We start from the raw sequence: 19,426 nt of genomic DNA on the forward strand, positions 1-19,426 counted from the left end.
AAGCACTGACTGTTATTTTTAATTGCTAAACTTGCTTGCTTGACTCATACTTTTAAGAGTCATAGGCAGTTTATATATTCTAACATGCCAGCAAAACTCAGTTATTGGTTTACCTTCCATTTGCAAACTGTTTCTTACACCTTTCCTTCCTTTTGCATCCTTCAAACAAAACAGCTAGGTGTATCTTCCTTCCTACAGTTATGAAACAGGAAATCTAGATTCTCACAAGCCTTTCTCCCTTCTCTTGACATTTGCTTATTGTACCAGATGTTAAGGGAAGAAAGCATAGCTTCTGTGAATCCTCAACAGTTCAATCATTTCCCCTTCAGAAAAAAATGGAGAAGATGCCATAATGGCGGGTGACAACCATTGGTTTCTGGGCATGTACACACACAGTCTGATGGTGTGCATTTAGTGCTGATTGCAGTTGTATTTAGGGTTGCTGTACACATATTGCCGCTGTGTCAGTGCTGTCCCACATTGTTGGTTGATGTAAAGTACAATTAATCCAATTCATGCTGAGAATGCACTTCTCAAGCACTTGCTGCCACCATCTGTATACAGAGAGTGTTTTCTTAAGTCACTTCCTATTGGTGTAGACCTGGTGATGTCTCAGGGTTGTACCACTCATCCTATCCCACCAGAAATCTGGTTTATTAAAACATATGCAATTAAGCGAGGAAGGAGTTGCATGTGCACAGGTACAGTGAACCTTATTTCCACTAGGGATGGAAGGACCTGCCAATTTCGGTTCTCTGTTTCTCATTTTCCCCATCTTAAATTTGGTTCTCTACATTCTCTGCAGCAATCTGCAAGGGTTTCTTTAAAGAAAAATCATGACGAAAATCCTTTACGTTTTAGTTCGATTTTTTTCCTAATGAACACATTTTGTATATCTCACTAATGTACCAGCAGCTTTCCTTAATATAAATGCACTTTTAATGCTAAGTGTTCTATTAACAAAGAAGGGATGAGCAGCCTGAAACCACTGTTGAGTCATTAGAATTTGAATTCTAAAGGCATTCGCAGCTGATGGTTGGGTCTTGCAAAGTGCTGTACACTGAGCAGCCCTGCCCACCTGACAAACTTGGCTTGCAGTGGGTGAATCCAGTTTCCTACCCCTGATGTAAAGAGATGAAGAAAGACTACAAAAATCTGCAATGGAGCTCACTGCAACCTAACACACTGCTGCATTCTACTTGCTAATCTTCAACTACAAGATATGTTTTGGTGGCTAGGAAGAGCATTTCAGTGGATATTTGATTCCACTTGGGTAAAAGTTTGCATTTAGGTGCCTAGTACGTATTGACAAAATACAGCTTTTGTAACACAACTACTGCTATCATTTAGGCCCTCCACCACCACCTGCACATATTCGAGTGAACAAAAAGGATGCAGTCATTACCAAATCTTCCATCCACTTCGCTTTCAATTGCAGCTGGTTCAGTGACACCAATGGAGCTGTGAAATACTTTACCGTGGTTGTGAGAGAAGCTGATGGTAAGTTTCCATGGCTATATAAAATAGCCTGCATTGACATAGTGCCTTTGCCATAGTCTTCCACAATCTGGTTGATAATTGTAAAATGCCATTATGACCATAAGGGTGATTTCAATATACAATAATCATGGATAAACAGAAAAGTATTGGGGTCCTTGGTAATGTACAGGTCTGTAATTTGATCCCCACAAGCCTTGTTCTGCAGTAATAACACAGTATTTAACTTCCATTTTTCAACTTTTCCAATCACCCCTTTCTAGGCAGTGAAGAAAGGAAGCCAGAACAGCATCACCCTTTGCCTTCTTACTTGGAATACAAACACAACAACTCCATCCAAATCTATCAAACAGATTATTTTGCAAGTAAATGCACTGAAAGCCCTGACAGCGTTTCAAAGAGCTTTGATATTAAGCTTGGAGCAGAGATGGAAAATCTGGGAGGAAAGTGTGATCCGAATCAGCAGAAATATTGCGATGGGCCACTAAAACCTAGGACTGCCTATAGGTCAGATTTAGTGCGGTAATCATGCCACAAAAAATGTGGCTTGTCATTTGGAACTGTGCTTTCTGGAAGCATTTGAACTAATAGCCTCTGTTGCATGATGTTATCTGTGCTTTACTGTGCCATTTATAATAGCTTTGCCCTGCTCTGTCTCATAGATAAAGTCTAAACATTTCCTTCACCCGTGTCTGTCTATCCTGCAGTGAGTTAGATAGAGGACTCTGTAGCGTGTCATTTTTACACTGATCAGTGAACGTGCTAATCCCTCAGTGGATAACCTTAGGATGGTCCCTAGTCCTTATTTGCAGTATAAAAGTGTTCAGTGCAGCTAAAATACCAGCATACACATGATGGATACTTTTGAAATTGTGGGCAAAATGTACTAGACTCTTTTGTCAGTGTAAGACCATTTGCCAAACTAAAATGGTCCAAAAATCATGATCAAGTTATTTTTCCATTTCCCCCTCCCTATCATAAATCCTGTTCATTTGTGAGAAGAAACTCCAACCTTGTAGGGTAGTTTTTACTAGCCTATTTAAACTACTGTCTATGGTAAGTTTTTCTCTGAAATTCTCAGACTAGAAAAATGATCTCATAAAAGTATTACCAGTTGGATAACTTTGCCATTGTTCCAGTTTAGAAACAGGTATAAATGTACAATGTTTTCTTTCTTCATTTTCTGATGGAGTGTGGAATTACTAACCAGTGTCTACCTATTAGTATGGGGCTGCTGAATAATCCGTTACAGCCCAGAACTTAGGTTTGCTGTGCCAACTAATACGTATTTAGGATAAGTACACCAAACTCTCTGCCAAAACAATATTAGTCATCATAATGCAGAACTTTAGAATCAGAGTGCCAGTTCTTTAGAAGGTGGGCCCAGTTTTCCAAATGTATTATGTAGCCAACTTTGAGAATTGACAATGATAAAGCAAAATAAGCAACACTGCCCACTGGGTAGTGAGACTAATCATATGTGGCTTCTTTCATCTCTTAAGTGTGCATTAGTCTCAGTGCAAAATGGGCCAGCATGTCTCCCACTCTCTTACAGGTCATTGCGAAACTTTTGTTATAATGCATTTCCTCTGAGTATGTTCAAAGGGCTTTTTGAGCTTGCTTGCAGGGCTATCCCCTAAAACAAGCAGGGAGCATTTGTGGATTATGAAATGCCCTGTGCAGTTTGTGATCAACATATCCAAAGACAAAGGCCAGGTTCTGCATTGTGATTTAGCAAACTATCTGGAGCACTGTATGCAGCATAGAGAGCAAGCCGTATGATTAAGGTGCAAGGAATTCATAAGAAAAAGGTGGGGGAGGGGTTAAGCGCAAAATGTCAGAAGCATCCTAGGTTCTTGCATTCATTTCTTTCTTAAATTATTAGGAGCCAAACTGCAGAGAACTCAGGAGATCCATGACTGGATTGCTCAAAGCCCTTTTATTTACAAAAAAAGAAACCACAGAGGGATTGTATTAAGCCCACAGTGCTAGAAAAGCAGGCTTAACTCTTTCTAACAGTTTCCTTTATTTAAATCACACACGCACACATAGTCTGAAGTTGCTAATGGCTGTAGAATAATAGGAAAGTAGGTACAATTAGGAATGGAAGAGAAATTTGATTAAGTTTGCATTTAGAGGCGATCTTCCCCAATCTACACTTTCCAAAACAATATGAAAATCAAAACGCAGCATTTTTTTAAAAATCACACTTCTCCAGTCAAGTAAAATGTAAAATGTCTTAGGGTAAAAAGGGCATAAAAACACAGATATTTGTGGAAATGACATATAAAGATGCATTATATTCAGGGAAATACTTTGCAAAAATGTGTGCATTAGGAGAAATTCACACTGAAATGTGGATAAATTTCCATTAGGACTTTTAGTGTGCGTGTGCATGCATGTGTGCAAACTGATGTAGGTATGTGGAGAACTTAATTTAGACTTAGAAATATCAAAAACTGAGAGTAACCAAAACAGCTTTGCTGACCTCTTGCTGCAGTACAGGCCCTGTATCCCAACGCTACCACTGCAGCTAATAGTAGCTGTGAATGCGGGGTAATTTAAGTCAAGGAAAGTACACAGAGGAAAGGATGGGAAGCATTAAAATTTCTTCTCCGTCCTCACACTTCAAAGTGTTTGTGGCCTTGGCCCAATATGGGCACATTACAGATGTTTTCTGACTGGCTGTTGCATCACTCTAAAGCAGTAGGAGATGAAAATTACTAGTAAATTACAAGTAGTGACAGGTCAGAAGCCTGGCTTTGTATGTCTTATTACTTTGTGTAGCCTTTAATACAGAACTGGGGTCCTTTGGCCCTCCAGATATCATTGGCCTTAGTCCCAGCTACATGGCTTTTGGTCAAGGATCATGGGCGTTGTAGTCCATCAACATCTGGAGAGCCACAAGTTCCCCAGCCCTGGTTTAATATTCAGTATTCCTATAACCCTTAACAATTCAAATGCTTCCTTCCATTTAGCACTATCATTGTATATTATACATCCCAGGGAAATCTAATTTTAAAAACCATTCCCCTCCTTTCCAGGATCAGCATCCGGGCTTTCACACAACTCTTCAAAGAAGACCTGAAGGAACTTCCCGAGCCCCTGTTCTCTGATACCTATTTCTCTTTGCCAATTGTTACCGAGTCAGGTCAGTTTCCCCTCCTACCTATGAAGCATTTAAAGGTATCTAAAACCTGAGCATTTGATGGAGACAAAAGACAGCAGGAAGGGGCTTGTAGAGCTCTATCTTGGCCAAAAGTGACTTTCGTCAAATCCATCCATTTAGAAGGCTGATTCAGCCACTGCTATTTAATGAGAACCTGTAAGCAACATGGTTCATGCCATCTTCACTTGGAGACTCTGTAGCGAGCCACCTTTGATGAATTTCTGGAGAGTGTCTGATGTTGTGGAGAATGTGGAAGCCTGCCTCTTAATAGGGACGGGTCATCAGAAGATGATTTTGCAAGTCTAATTTCAGCCAGAGCTGACTGGGACTCATAAAGTTTTATATTGTTCTGCTTTAAGGATTTCTTTTTCATCGCTCCTTCTTTATTTAAGCATTTTCTGCATTTCAGAATTACAGTACATTTGAAACCTGAAATAATATGGGTTCAGCACTAGAATGTTTATTTTTAACACAGTTATCCCCCCTCTCACACACACTTTTATATATATATATATATATATTTTTAGCTACTCATTCATTCAGGAGTTTCTATATTGTGGTTTGAACAAATGGTCACAGGTTGATTTATAATTTTAAAAAACGCTGGCTATGTTCACTGTTGGAGGCAGTATGCCTCTGCATTACCATTTGCTTGGAACCACAGGTGGGGAGATAAAACAGGAGATGAAAGTAACAACCCCTCTTCTTCTGTTTGTCCTCAGCGTTTGGTAACTGACAGAATACTACCCTTTGCACATGAAGGATGTAGCATTCGCTAACCCTGGTAGCTATGTTCTCCCTCTACAGTTGGAGGCAATATGCTTCTGAATGCATGCTGCTGGAACCCATGGGGAGGGGAGAGTGTTGCTGTATGCATGTCCTGCCTGCAAACTCCCCATAGGTTTCTGGTTGGCCACTCTGAGGGCAGGATGCTCAACAAAATGGGCCTTTGGGCAGATCCAGCAGGGCTTTTCTTACATTTGTATGTGATAAATACATAATTTAAAACACTGAAACAGCAACAGTTACATAATTCTAATCAGTCCAAACTGTCCCATTGTATGCACACACATGTGTTTGCTTGTGCAGATCCTTGCTAGGAATTGTATCGGAAAACAGCAAAAGGTAGACATAGACTATTCTATCATGACCTTTCTTCTAACTTTAAAACTCTTAAGTCTGATCTGTGTATACAATTGTTTCAGAGCCCTCACTTGGAGTTGTCGAAGGGGTGAGCGCTGGTCTGTTCCTAATAATTATGCTGGTGGCTGTCACTGCATTGCTTGTCTGCAGACAGAAAGCAAAGTGAGTAGAAATTCACGTTTCTTTTTTCCTGGCGCCAGAAAGAATAAATATAAACTTATTCATCATGCAATGTAAATTTCACTTTATGACAGGTGCTCTAAATGCGAGAACTACGATTTTATAGTTGCACCTTTTGAAACTATTCCTCAGTAGGTCCTAAGTGCTGTGTGTGTGTGTTTGTGTGTTTGAATCTTGAGTGGCAGATAGATTTGCTATAATATTTATTGGTCAATATAAGTAGGAGCAGGATTGCAGCCTTAATGCTGTTACTGTTCTTTGAAGAGGAGGAGCATCATGTGCAAAGCAGCAGCGTCACACAGAAAAATAAAGGAGTGTGATGTTGCAATGATTCAGTCTTGAATTGTTCTTGTAACAGACATGTTTGCTTTTGGCCACAGGAAGTGGCTGTCCTGGCAGGGCAAAACAACATATCTCCCTCACTAGGGCACCAGATATAACAAACACTTGACAACTTCTTGTGTTGCAGTAGTGGCCATGAAAGACCAATGGTGAGAATGAGCATTCGCAGGGACAGACCGCTCTCTGTTCACCTGAACCTGGGACAAAAAGGGTAAGGTCAAAGTGCTTGCTCTAGCATCCTTGGACAATGCAGTCTGTCTAATCACCATCTGACCTTTTCTTTCTTTTTCTTTCTTTCCAAATAATCTGAAGGAGCCGGAAAATGTCCAGGTAAGAGCCAGTGCTAAGTCATCTTTTCTACTGCGCTGGAAAATACTGGCTCTTTGTTTTAATAATGTGTTAACATACGGTGTTTTCTTTCTCTCCTTGCCCCTCCCCACGCCCTGCTTTGAATGTTTTAGCCCCGTAAAAGTCAGTCAGTTTGAAATGCACTTCACCAAACTCCAGGCAGACTCAAACTACCTCCTGTCAAAGGAATATGAGGTAAGGACCAAACAGAGTGAAAAGAATGGGCTGTTTGGGTAGATCTGGCTATCATTCACAATGCATTGACTCAAGGCCAGTCGTATTAAAGGAGACCGGATCAGTGGCGGTTGACATACACAGGGAGAAAACGTTGCATTGTTTGGGAATAATAATAATAATAATAATAATTTTATTATTTGTACCCTACCCATCTGGCTGGGTTTCCCCAGCCACTCTGGGCGGCTTCCAACAAAGATTAAAAATACATTAACATGTCACACATTAAAAACTTCCCTTCAGATGTCTTCTAAATGTCAGGTAGTTGTTTATCCCTTTGACATCTGATGGGAGGAGGCGGGCGCCACTACCGAGAAGGCCCTCTGCCTGGTTCCCTGTAGCTTTGCTTCTCGCAATGAGGGAACCGCCAGAAGGCCCTTGGCGCTGGACCTCAGCATCCAGGCAGAATGATGGGGGTGGAGACGCTCCTTCAGCTATACTGGGAATCAAGATGGGAAGGGACATGACATAGATAGCAGCAGGTGCCAGAGGGAGGTATCAGTGAAATAGGGCTCTAGGGCATAGGTTAAAAAATGCAGGTGCCATTTTGGGGTCCTTGCTCAACAGTTTTCAGCAACCGACCCAAACTGTTTATATCAGCATTTTGACCTGAAGTAGCTGCTGAATATTACTGTGCACTATTTGTTACTCCTGGTTTGTTCCCTCTCGGCTGTTTCTCCTTTGCAGTACCCAACAATATGTATATATGGTGCTTTTCCACTCTTGGTTGGCACTTAGTGGGTCTCTGAGCAGTGCAGCTCATCCATCTATGTACATTGCCCTCAGGCATCCCCTCTCAATCCAATTAAGAAGAGCCATACTGGATCATGCCCATCTTGTGCAGCATCCTGTTCTCACAGAGGCCAACCAGTTGCCTATGGTGGGGGGCGGCAGGGCACCCCCAAGCAGGACCTGAGTGGAACATCAGATTCCTTTCTTGTGATTTCCAGATTGATCCTCTATGGACAATACGAGTACATTGCATGTCAGCCTCCAAAGTCTTTATTATTTGCATTTATTTAAGCAAGTTCCCACGTTTCTAAGCAACAGACTCATCTGGCATGATGAGAAGTGGCTCTGTTGTATAGTAGCTTAGCACTAGAAATTGCCTTGGAGAGGTGAGGATCAAAGGCTTGAACCACTTGGTACTTGGCACAAATCCAGAACTGCTTGAATTCAATCACACATCTGTTTCCATCCTTTAGTCTTGGATAGCTGATGTGCTATAGAGACCATATATTAATATAATTTAACCATTTTCATCTCCTCTTTTCTTTCTTTTGGATTTTACAGGATCTAAAGGATGTGGGTCGAAACCAATTGTGTGACATAGCACTTTTGCCAGAGAACAGAGGGAAAAATCGATACAATAATATATTGCCCTGTAAGTTTCCTGCTGGATGCAAGCCTTTTCTTTCTCTCTTCCTACATCTTTTCAGCAAGAATAAGAGAGACAGGAAATGTGGTATATCCTTCATCCCAGTACTTCTACCTGGCAGAAAAGCACCACTCCCATCAAGGGGTCTTACCCTTTGATATTCATACTGCAGGTTGCATAATGAGAGAATTCTCTCACTTCAAACCCAAAGTGCAGTGACTAATAATGTTCATCTTGGTTATGAAAGGCTTCAGCCGTTAAAGCAATTTTGCTGAATTGTCACTGTTGATGGTAGGCAGATGTAGCAATAAATAGCAACCTTTGCATGCATGGTTGGTTTTATGTGATCAGCCAAAAGACAAACAGCCGAGTTTAGTATTTGCTCAAAAAACCCAGAAACCAAACCTGTTCTAATACGTCCATAAATCACTCAACCAGCATTACTGATTTGGTAGGCAGTAGATTTTTCTTTTATATATCAGAATAAATTTAAAGTCCACAGAAAGATTAATGGTCCATGACTTTAGAACACAGAACAAGTGAAAGTAAGATGCGTTTTCAAAGAGTGCATGTGTTTTTTTCATCTACAAACTCTAAGAACTCTACTGCAACATGTAAAGAAGAGAATAGCAATAAAAACAGGATCTCCATAGTATACTGTCTCATGTTTTGGGAACATTTACTGAGACAGTGAGGACTCCCAAGTCAAATAGCCAAGATAAGAGGAACAGCCTCCCTCATCTTAACTGGTGAAGGTGTCAACCGAATCTTCCATGACATCTTTTTGAAGAGAGCCAGTGTGGTGTAGTGGTTAAGAGCGGTAGTCTCGTAATCTGGGGAACCGGGTTCGCGTCTCCGCTCCTCCACATGCAGCTGCTGGATGACCTTGGGCTAGTCACACTTCTCTGAAGTCTCTCAGCCCCACTCACCTCACAGAATGTTTGTTGTGGGGGAGGAAGGGAAAGGAGAATGTTAGCCGCTTTGAGACTCCTTAGGGTAGCGATAAAGCGGGATATCAAATCCAAACTCTTCTTCTTTTTGAAGGGTCAGTTTAAGTGATCAGAGAGAAGATATCCCAAAGCTAAGAAACTTCTCAAGCAACATTTCCGTTTTCAGTATAATTTCACATGGGAGGGTTTTTCTTTCAGCTGTTAATAAAAGTAGTACCCAATGTATCCAATGATGAATCTTTGGAGACAAAAATCTGGGCTACAGTGTTGTAACAGAATTTGTCCCCATAGTGAAGTCCTCATCTCAGCTTCACACAAGCAAGTGTCCTGTCCCATAAGTGGAGTCTTGTTTGAGAAAAGAACTGAGGACAGAAGATCCACAAAAACATGGTCACATGTCTCCACTCTGTCCAGGAATAGAGGTTTTGTGGGAAATCCTAATCGGGCAAGCTTATCATATTACTTGCTTGCTAAAAGGTAATAAGAGAACAATGAAGAATGCAACCAATTTTTATGGCTGCAATGAAATACATTTTTCACTTGCTGCTGTGCCTCCAGAAGACTTTTGTGCAATGTGAAACCTCAACAGCTGGGCGTGTCTATATGCTAACCGCTCGTCCATCTCTCTTCCTTGATCTTGGAGTCATGGAAGAATCAGCTCATCATCATTTCTCCCCTCCTTGCACCCTCTTGTACCTTCTGCTACCTAAAGCAGTGTCCCAAGAAACTCAAAAACTGGAACCTGAAAGCTGCTCCAAAGCCATCCAGTAGTATGAGGAACTGCAGTCAGGAAAAAGAAAACACCAGAACACATGGCTTTGTTATAAAATTGTCCATTATATAAGATACAAAAGAAATAGCCTGATGACACATCTAAAAATCTACATGTATATTTCCTCTATATTGTCAATTCCTGCCTTAGCTAATCAGAGGTTTTGCAGCCAGTTGGAATAATTCCCAGTATATTTGTCTGTAAGAATTCATTTCCAAACCCATATTTCTGCATCATGCTTCTGAAAGTTTTCAGCTACTATAATTCACCAAAAGAGAGGGCAGCCAGATTAAAATGAGGACAAGATTCCTCCACCTTTAATTGTTGTGTAACACGGGAAAATTCTGCAGGTGTGACTTTCATGTTTCATTCTGCAGGTGTGACTTTCTAATCTTTAGAGTCATCAGCATGATTTGTCTCCTAGTTAAGAAATTCCCTGCCCCCATTTCTAGCATGCCTAGATGAAACATACTGAATAAATATGGACCATCATTGCTACATACATACAATTGAATATTTAGATTCACACCTTGACTGTCAGTACTTATTCATTGTTATGCATTTATTAAAATTAAGGGAACCAATAGTGAAAATGTTTTTGCAATGAATCTCTTCCACAGATGACACAACGAGAGTAAAACTTTCAAATGTAGATGATGACCCATGCTCTGACTATATCAATGCAAGCTATATCCCAGTAAGTGACTCTGTGATTCCTTTTTACAGCCCTTTTAAAAATTGGGTATTTGACAGCAATCTTTACTCAAGTTCATAAACCTCTAATCCTCATACCCAGCCCAGTTATACTTACAATCCAAATTTGAAAATTGTGCCTGGCGGGCTGCCATAGAATTGAAATTCAGTAATCACTTAAAGTCATTTTCTGGACTTTCTGTAGCTTTGTGTGAGCAGCATTAGAATCAGCCAAGAACAACTTTTTAAATATCTCTGTCTTTGTGGAACGTCTACAGATAGGTAGAACTGTTTGGCACACAGTGCCCGAAATTGTATTTCATCTTGAAAGCATGCATATCTTACATTAAAGCACAACTGGCAAAGATTATACTCTCATTTGTCATAAATGGCAGAATGCCTCCAGATCCATAGATCACCAAATAATGTCCTATCCGTGGTGGTCTATCTACCTCCCACAACCCGTGATCTGGTTTCTAATCCCTGTATTAGTGTTTTCCTAAGTCACATTTACGTTTTGCTTTCCTCTCATAAGGTAGACCAGTGTTCTTCAACCATGGGTTCCCCTGTATTGTTGGACGGCACCTCCCATCATCCTCAAACTGCTTAGCCAATCATGGGGGATTCAGAGTCCCAAGGCTGAAGGACAATGAGCTATACTGTTGTGAACACTCAATGTTAAGATTTTCACTGTGTCATCTATTGTAATTATAACTGTGGACACTCCAGAAGACCTTGATGAATTGATTGGGTGACTTTGTTGCCATGACATCCCAGTTTAGGATATTATTTCTGTTGTTATTGATCTTGCCCATCCTTCTGTTGGCATAATGGTTCTCCTTCTCCCATTTTATTCTCACAATGACCCTATGAGGTAGGCAAGATAGGGACCGGTGGCCCAATTTCACCTAATGAGTCTGATGGCTGATGAGGGATTTGAACAGCTTTGGCCATGCCAGTGTTCCCCAGATGCTTTTTACTACAATTCCCATCATCCCTTGCCATTGCCGATGCTGCCTGGGGTTGATGGGAAATGTAATCTGAAACGGCCATAGGGCAGCAGGTTGGTAAAGGCTGCCCTAGTACAATATAGTTAACATGAACAAGAGGAGCTAATAAATATCTCCTAACAAGATCCAAGTTGTTGGGTAAACTGAATTTACTGTGGTCTAACCCACAGACCCTAGGGCTTGCCGATCAGAAGGTCGGCAGTTCTCCCTGTGACAGGGTGAGCTCCCATTTTTAGGTTCCAGTTCCTACCCACCTAGCAGTTTGAAAGCACATCAAGTGCAAGTAGATAAATAGGTACCACTCCGGCAGGAAGGTAAACTATGTTTCCATGCGCTGCTCTGGTTTGCCAGAAGCGGCTTAGTCATGCTGGCCACATGACTTGGAAGCTGTCTGCAGACAAATGCTGTCTCCCTTGGCCTATAGAGCGAGATGAGCGCCGCAACCCCAGAGTCATCCGCGACTGGACCTAATGGTCAGGGGTACCTTTACCTTTACTTTTAACATTTTCCTTGGGAAGAATCAGTGGATAGGCTTTGATCATAATCTTGCTGTTGTTTCTTAATTTCAAAACCGTTAGTCTTTTTTTTAACCTAGAGCTATTTGTCCTTCAGGCCTCTTTTAAAGAAAAGCCTGCTCTCCCCTTGCATCATTCTCTGTTTTGCATTGTGTGAGTCGATCTTGAGAGGGCAAGGACGATTGGCTGGTGAGGAATGGATGGTATTGTTTTGCGGCATGGTGCTTGGAGTACAGTGCCTTTTGATCCCCGTGATTCAATGCACTGACACATTCTCTTTCTCTTCTCCAATCACCTTACTGCTCTCAAGCCTCAAAGCAACCTTCAGCACTGTGCTTTAAAGCCAGTTATCCAAGAAAGATGCCTCTGCATACGACGACACTATCTAAACTAATCATAGGTTTCTAAATTGGCAGGGCAATAATTTTCGCAGGGAATATATCGCAACTCAAGGACCTCTGCCCGGCACAAAGGATGATTTCTGGAAAATGGCATGGGAACAGAATGTTCACAATGTTGTCATGGTAACCCAATGTGTTGAGAAGGGTCGGGTGAGTAAATAGCTTTCCTGTTTCTTGATTACATATATGTATCTATATCTCACACTAGCACTTGAGATAACCCAACCAGGGTCAGGACATGTTGCATTCCACATCGTGTAAAGAGCTTCACGACAAATGCATGAAAAGATCTACAGAAGATAATCCAAGTAGCCTTCTGGCTTGGAGCCATTAGTCCTCCAGTAGCAGATCAGTGTGCTAATGTGATTATCTTCCAGAAGGAAGGCAGGGTGTGGATCAGCGATGCTATTGGTGCACAGGACAGCTGTCGTTTTAATGTGAAATTGCTACTCTTTTCCCCATAAGAAATGAGTGAACATTGACATGACAGAAGATAGCAGGATGTACCTGTTGAAGCGTGGCTAGTTACGTGGCTTACTGTGGGAGAATAATGAGTGGGCAGCACTAAAAACCCTCTGTCTGAAAGCACCCTAGCATTCTACAGTTGTAATTTGCATCCTGATAAAATCTGCACTATGCTTCTAGAAGAGAATACATCATAATTTGTGCCATCCATGTAATTGTATATAATTGTATATAATTTGCTGGGCCTTTTAAAGTTAAATATAAAGAATTCACATCAACTGATGTTATGTTTTGTCATTTTTGTTTATTGATTACCAAAGGGAATATAGGCATAAAAGTAAATCTATTCTTCTGATAGTAAAAGCAGACTCTTCTTTGTTTCTTTAGGTGAAATGTGACCATTACTGGCCCTTTGATCAGGACTCCTTATATTATGGAGACTTAATAGTCCAGATGCTATCTGAGTCAGTACTCCCAGAATGGACAATAAGAGAGTTTAAGGTTTGCAGTGTAAGTATAATATAACTATTTTAGCAAGCCTTCCTAAAAAATAAAGTTACACTGGCAGAAAGTGAATATTAAATAATCAACTGGTTCCTTGGGCCAGAAGTTAAAGACTAGGAGTCCCCCAATCCGATACTTATTTACCTGGGAGTAAGTCTCACTAAACAAAATGGAAGTTACTTCTGAGTAGGCATGTAAGAACTGCTCAGTGGAAATTGTTTCTCACATTACAATGAAACAACATGAGAGTGTGCTTGTGTTTTGAAAAGGCATGCAGATATCATTCTACTGTCACAGCATGAAGCACCCAACTTTCAGCTAACTCTTTGAGCTGTTAGATCTGACATGTGTGTGGCAAATATGGCCTGGTTGCTGCTGTGTCATAAACTTTATATACCTATCTATCTGCCAGATCCTTCTCACAGTTTTTTGTTTCCTGGTCTGACTGAGAGCTATTTACAATTGAAATAAAATGCCAAGTGTCATCCCTTATCTCAGATGTGGGGGGGGTGAGCTTTGGCCCTCCAGATGTTGCTGAACTAAATCTGCCTTCATCTGTGGCCATTGACCATGATCCCTTGGGCTGGTGGGAGTTGAGGTTCAGCAACCTTATCCCTTATCTGTACAGTGTGAGAACCTGCTCTCTAATACTCAGCGGAGATACACAGTGGTGTATATTGTCTGGTTTCCATGTCTAATTTCCCCCTCCGCCTTCAATTGACCTTATAGGAAGAGCAGCTTGATTCCTCTAGACTCATTCGTCAGTTCCATTACACGGTGTGGCCAGACCATGGTGTACCGGAAACCACCCAGTCCCTCATCCAGTTTGTGAGAACTGTACGAGATTATATCAACCGAACACCCCGTGCAGGACCAACCATAGTACACTGCAGGTATTAGCAGGACAACAGTGCTTTGAAGATTGGGTTGGGGGTGGGCAAGAGAGCATCAAAAAGTATTTGCCTTTTATTTGCTTTCCAGACTCATTGAGCAGGTAGGACTTCTGATAGCCAATTGGAAGTTTAAGTATTCCCCATGTGCAAAGTGTACCTATCAAGAGATCATTCTTCCAACCGTTTTGCCGGTGGGCGGCACTGAGAAGTTTCCCTGCTTCTCTCTCTGTTAAAATACAAAAGATGGAAATGATGGAAATGAATACAAATGAGAACTCAGCTTGAGCCTCCTGTGTCTTACTAGCTAGATGAGGAAGAGGAGCAGCAAATCAGGACACACACTGTTTCTGTATTCTTTTTCAGTGCTGGAGTTGGAAGAACAGGCACCTTTATTGCACTTGATCGAATTCTTCAGCAGTTGGACTCAAAAGATTCTGTTGATATTTACGGGGCTGTGCATGATCTGAGGCTTCACAGAGTCCACATGGTCCAAACAGAGGTAAGCATTATTAGGATGCCACTATTATCATAACACAATAACCGGAGAGTCCTCGCTAAAAACTGAATTGTTTGGTTCAAACCAGTGTATGAAATTCCAACACACTTTTTCCACTCTCCGATCTTCCTGGCCCACTCTACTGGGTTTGGGTGAGGTTCTGGTGCTGCAGCAATTGCAGCTTTACCTTCCCACAAGCCCCTTCCCTCACCAGCCCTCCCAAAACTCTGCTTGTTTCCACCCTCCCCTCTCAACAGAAATAAGTCTCCAGGCCAGTGGTTCCCAACCTTTTTTTAGCCATGCCCCACCTAAGCATCTCTGAAATCCTGATGCCTCACCCCCGTGAAATATAATTATTATTATTCAAAAAGTGAACTCCTATTCACATGGAGGAAGCCTAAAAGGCCATTAACTGTTAACTCATTCTCAAATTGCCCCCCCCAAAAAAATCAAATTGCCCCCCTGTGGTTTGTGTGCCCCACATTGGGAACCATGGCTCTAGACCATGGGTGAGGTTTCTCCAGCTCCTTTTCCTCCTTGTGCCCTTCTTTCCTCAATTATACATCTTCTCCCTCACCTCTCAAATTCCTGGTCAGTTAGAAACTGTTAATCAGCTAGTGGAGGTGGTCAGCTAGCATAGATAAGCTGTTCTCATTTTTATGTGTTTTTATCTTGCATTTTTTATGCTGTGTACAAATGAAAGCTGGTATACAAAGTTAATAAATAAATTGCTGGTCAGCTAGCAACTGCTTGTCAGTTATGGGAGGAAGTCAGCTAGCAAAGGTAAGCTAGGCACAGGTAACTTTCCTCAAGGGCCAGAGTCTCTGTTCCCTGCTGTGATCTCAGATTGCATTAGAACACCACTGAAGGAAATGGAACATTGTCGTCCCCATGCATATTGATGCAGGGGGTGTTGGCAGGGGTGGCAATCCCAATTAGCAGTGGGGTAAAGCCTACTGCTTCCCACCCTAGGGACATGATTCAGCCCCCCCCCCCCCGCCATTCAATCCCCTTGCTGGAAATGTGTGTTTTTTTAGAAATAAAAAACACCCTGCACTTAAGGGCACAGATTAGTGAGCCAATGTATCATCTAGGCCTTAGCTCATCCCTCTTTGTCTTCTTAGACCTCATGCATCATTTCCTAAAAGTGCTGAGCTCTCATGTAATGTCTGGATTTCTATGGCTATCTAGCCACCAGTCCTATAACAAAGCTTTGCTTGTACAGCAGTACCTTAAGTACCTTTTATCTCCCATGATGCTAGCTAGCTGCACTTCAACAGGAGGTTTTTTTCCCCCTTCTCCTTTCTTTGCTCCTTTTTGTATACCTTCTGTATTGCACAGATGAATGCTGGTACTACAAAACAATCAGTAGCTGCTGCAGCTTAATTACTTAACTTTTCAAAATATGAGGGGGACGTACTTGCTCCCTAACAGCAGCCTCACAAGAAATGTAGTCCTTTACAATGAGGGAAGTGAAAGCAATTTTCACCAGCTCTGGGGAAGTGCCTGTTTCGCTATCCATTTATATAGACAGTAATTTACAGGCACTCTGGAAATGCTTCTAACAAATAACTAGGGATTTTTTTCCCCTCCATGGGTGAAATAGGGTCAGTGTTTCAGAGCATTAGGCTTAGTGGGGTAGACAATGGTTCAAAAGATGAGACATACTTAGGAGCTCTGTGTATGAGTGCTTAGAAAACCATCAGACAAACAGGCAGATAAAGAACGATATATAACTGAAGATGTAGATACTTATCTGTGAGCTTATTACTTAGAAGCTGCAAGGTCAGAGGGAGAGACAACTTTTAGTGTGTTCTATTTCTTTACCAAGCATGTCTTGCCATCATTCATTATTATGGTATTGGGAAGAAGAGATCCGTCTCTTCCCAACATGTTGTTCACAAGTGGGTAATAAAACAAGATGAGAGCACAATTCTTTAATTTAAAACACACAGAGAGAAAGAGAGGAGTCAGTCACATAATGCTATTTTAACCAGAGATACTAGAAAACAAAGAAAAGCAATGTGTACATTTCTGTGCTCTCTTAAGAGGTATTGCAATCACAGGCTAACCCAAAGTGAGCTATGATACTAGTGGCTTTACTGCAGTGCCAGTTCCCAGAGGTTGGTGCTGCTGTTGGTGGTGAGGACACTTGCTATGCTTGCAATCAGGGTGCTTCCAGATAAGGATAGGTGCTCCTCATGCATGCATGTTTGTTTGTATGTCTAGATGCCATTGCTGGCATCAACATACCAGCTAATATTTTTTCCTCATTTAATCTGGATTTTCAGTGTAAAATAAGACAAGTTTTAAAAAAAAAACAAAAAACACCCTGATGCCAGCTTCCCATTTGCAATATCTGAAGGACATCTTTGCAATATTAAGCCACTATTTGGAACCATCACAGCATTATGCATGCTGCTGTGAAGTCCAGGAAAACATGCATCTTGCATGTAAAATAAAATAATAATAATATAATTTATTTATACCCCACCTCAGCAACTCTGGGCGGCTTCCAACACATATAAAAATCTAACCAAACATTAAGGACTTGGCTACATTGGTAAATAAAAATTGCTTTATATGCATTGTTTATGTTTTCTAAGACTGTGACACCAGCTGCGTACTGTGGAGTTTCATTTTTGCTAAGCCGATTTCATATACAAAGTTTACAGCACACTTAACTGAAACACTTCTTTGATGTGTCTAGATCCAGCCTAATAGTAACAATCTGATCCAATATAAAAAGTCACAATAACTTTAAAATAAACAACATATAAAGCAAAGCAACATTCAGCAATCCATCGGGATCTAATAGTAAACAGTAAAATTAAACCTCAGCAAATAATAATTAAACAGTTTTCACTTATCAGCCACAATAGAGAATTACAGTACATCTCCCTCACTGGTAGAGAACAGGGGAGGAAACAAACAGAAGGACCAGTGGGATGGGAAAGTCTTTTTATTATGCTGGAAATATAGAGTGGGGGAGGATTAAACAGGAAGAGTAGCAGAACTGGGAGAGTGGATTGTTAAAGTTCAGTGTTGTAGTCTGGGATCCTGCAAGCCTTCATTACTGTAGTTTAAAGTCTTCCTGGTTGGCTGTTGGGAATTTCTCCCTCCCTTCCAACCAGGCACAATGAGAGAGGGATTGTAGCAACGGTATCAGAATCTAGGTCTGTTTAATTTGTCAGGTTACAGTCATCTACAAATTCCTGTGTGTCTCTTACAATACAGAGACTTAGACTGTGCTTAGCACTGTTTGAAAATGCTATGGTGCTGTTGCTTGGATCATAATGAAAAATCCAAGTGCTTCCTAATAAATGAGATGCTATAATAAGTTCAAGCTTAAGGTTTTTAACAGGCAAAGCTGAGAAGCCTGTGTTATAATTGTGGGGGAGATTTTCCATGTAGGCACTAAAAATGATTGCATTGCGGAAAAAAACAACAAAAAAACAACAACGCCTTAGTCACTAGGCTGGCATCACTCTGGAAAATATTACTACTATTAAGATGATGAGTATTATTAATTGAATTAACTAATGGGGATATTCTTCCTTCCTAGTTAGAAAAATGAAACTAATTTATTTTTAGATGGGATTTACAATAATATTCCAGTTATCTGGTATAAAAGTGAGGAGAAGATTGAATGGTTTTGAGTTCTTTCATTACATTCAAAATTCAACATTTTGAACTTTACTATGATCCAAGCAGAATAGGAAGGAGGCAAAGAGGCCTCCACAGTCTTACTGCCAGAGTTGAGATTTGGTGACTTGCTGCTTCTGTCAAGGAAATGGACCTTTCAGATCTACCTAGCGTGGCTATGGGCTAAAATGTACTGTGCAGTCATGCAATGCAGCTCATTTAAACCACTTGTACATTTCTGGATGAAAGAGGTCAATATTTCATAGCATGTTGGGGGCTAGCAAGAACTTACAGGTGGATGTTGAAATAAACAGAGGGAAAATCTCACCTCCCCCCCCCCTTCATGCTCTATAATCTAGTAGCATTACAGAAGTCAAGCCTAGGGCAGGAGCAACTATTCTGAACCATCTAATGTGGTGTGCATGGTGGGGAGCTAACATTCCATTCCAGTCTGGTGGTATGTCATCCAAACCCAATGCCTCCAGTCCATTCAATTATTAGGAATTCTGGCCCTTTAACACTTTAAATTATGGCGGAAAGAGAACACTTTGATAAGAGGAATCCCCATCCTAATAAGCCAGCTGCAAAAGGCTCTCTAAGCTGTGAATGAAGCAGACCCCCCCAACAACAACTTAATGATTCAGGTGTTGATTGGTGTCAAGAGATTAGAGGGATCTGTCAATTTTGATTTCTCACAATTTCTCATTTTTCAAATCTTAATTTCAGCTTATCTAGTTTCTGTGCACATTTGCAATTTTCAAAGAAGCCGTATGAAAATTCATAATATTGTG

The 19,426-nt window shown here is 41.0% G+C and overlaps 1 protein-coding gene and 1 long non-coding RNA gene across 4 annotated transcripts in view; one reads left to right on the forward strand and one right to left on the reverse strand.

The window, feature by feature from the left end:
- Positions 1-19,426, forward strand: part of PTPRB (protein tyrosine phosphatase receptor type B) — a 75,596-nt gene that overhangs the window by 51,515 nt on the left and 4,655 nt on the right. For all 3 annotated transcript variants that reach the window (XM_081878730.1, XM_081878731.1, XM_081878732.1), the window contains 13 exons: positions 1,351-1,500; positions 1,761-2,004; positions 4,542-4,648; positions 5,872-5,971; positions 6,459-6,542; positions 6,644-6,661; positions 6,793-6,874; positions 8,207-8,297; positions 10,634-10,710; positions 12,648-12,782; positions 13,485-13,607; positions 14,331-14,494; positions 14,858-14,993. In XM_081878730.1, coding sequence (XP_081734856.1) covers positions 1,351-1,500; positions 1,761-2,004; positions 4,542-4,648; positions 5,872-5,971; positions 6,459-6,542; positions 6,644-6,661; positions 6,793-6,874; positions 8,207-8,297; positions 10,634-10,710; positions 12,648-12,782; positions 13,485-13,607; positions 14,331-14,494; positions 14,858-14,993 — 1,511 coding nt within the window. The remainder of the gene's footprint in view (positions 1-1,350; positions 1,501-1,760; positions 2,005-4,541; positions 4,649-5,871; positions 5,972-6,458; positions 6,543-6,643; positions 6,662-6,792; positions 6,875-8,206; positions 8,298-10,633; positions 10,711-12,647; positions 12,783-13,484; positions 13,608-14,330; positions 14,495-14,857; positions 14,994-19,426) is intronic.
- Positions 14,507-19,426, reverse strand: part of LOC309351287 — a 33,440-nt gene continuing 28,520 nt past the window's right edge. Inside the window, exon 8 of the long non-coding RNA XR_014160781.1 lies at positions 14,507-14,720. This is a non-coding gene — a long non-coding RNA (uncharacterized lncRNA). The remainder of the gene's footprint in view (positions 14,721-19,426) is intronic.

This window comes from Podarcis erhardii (assembly GCF_964252035.2).
Source record: "Podarcis erhardii genome assembly, chromosome: 10".
NCBI classification, from domain to species: Eukaryota; Metazoa; Chordata; class Lepidosauria; order Squamata; family Lacertidae; genus Podarcis; species Podarcis erhardii.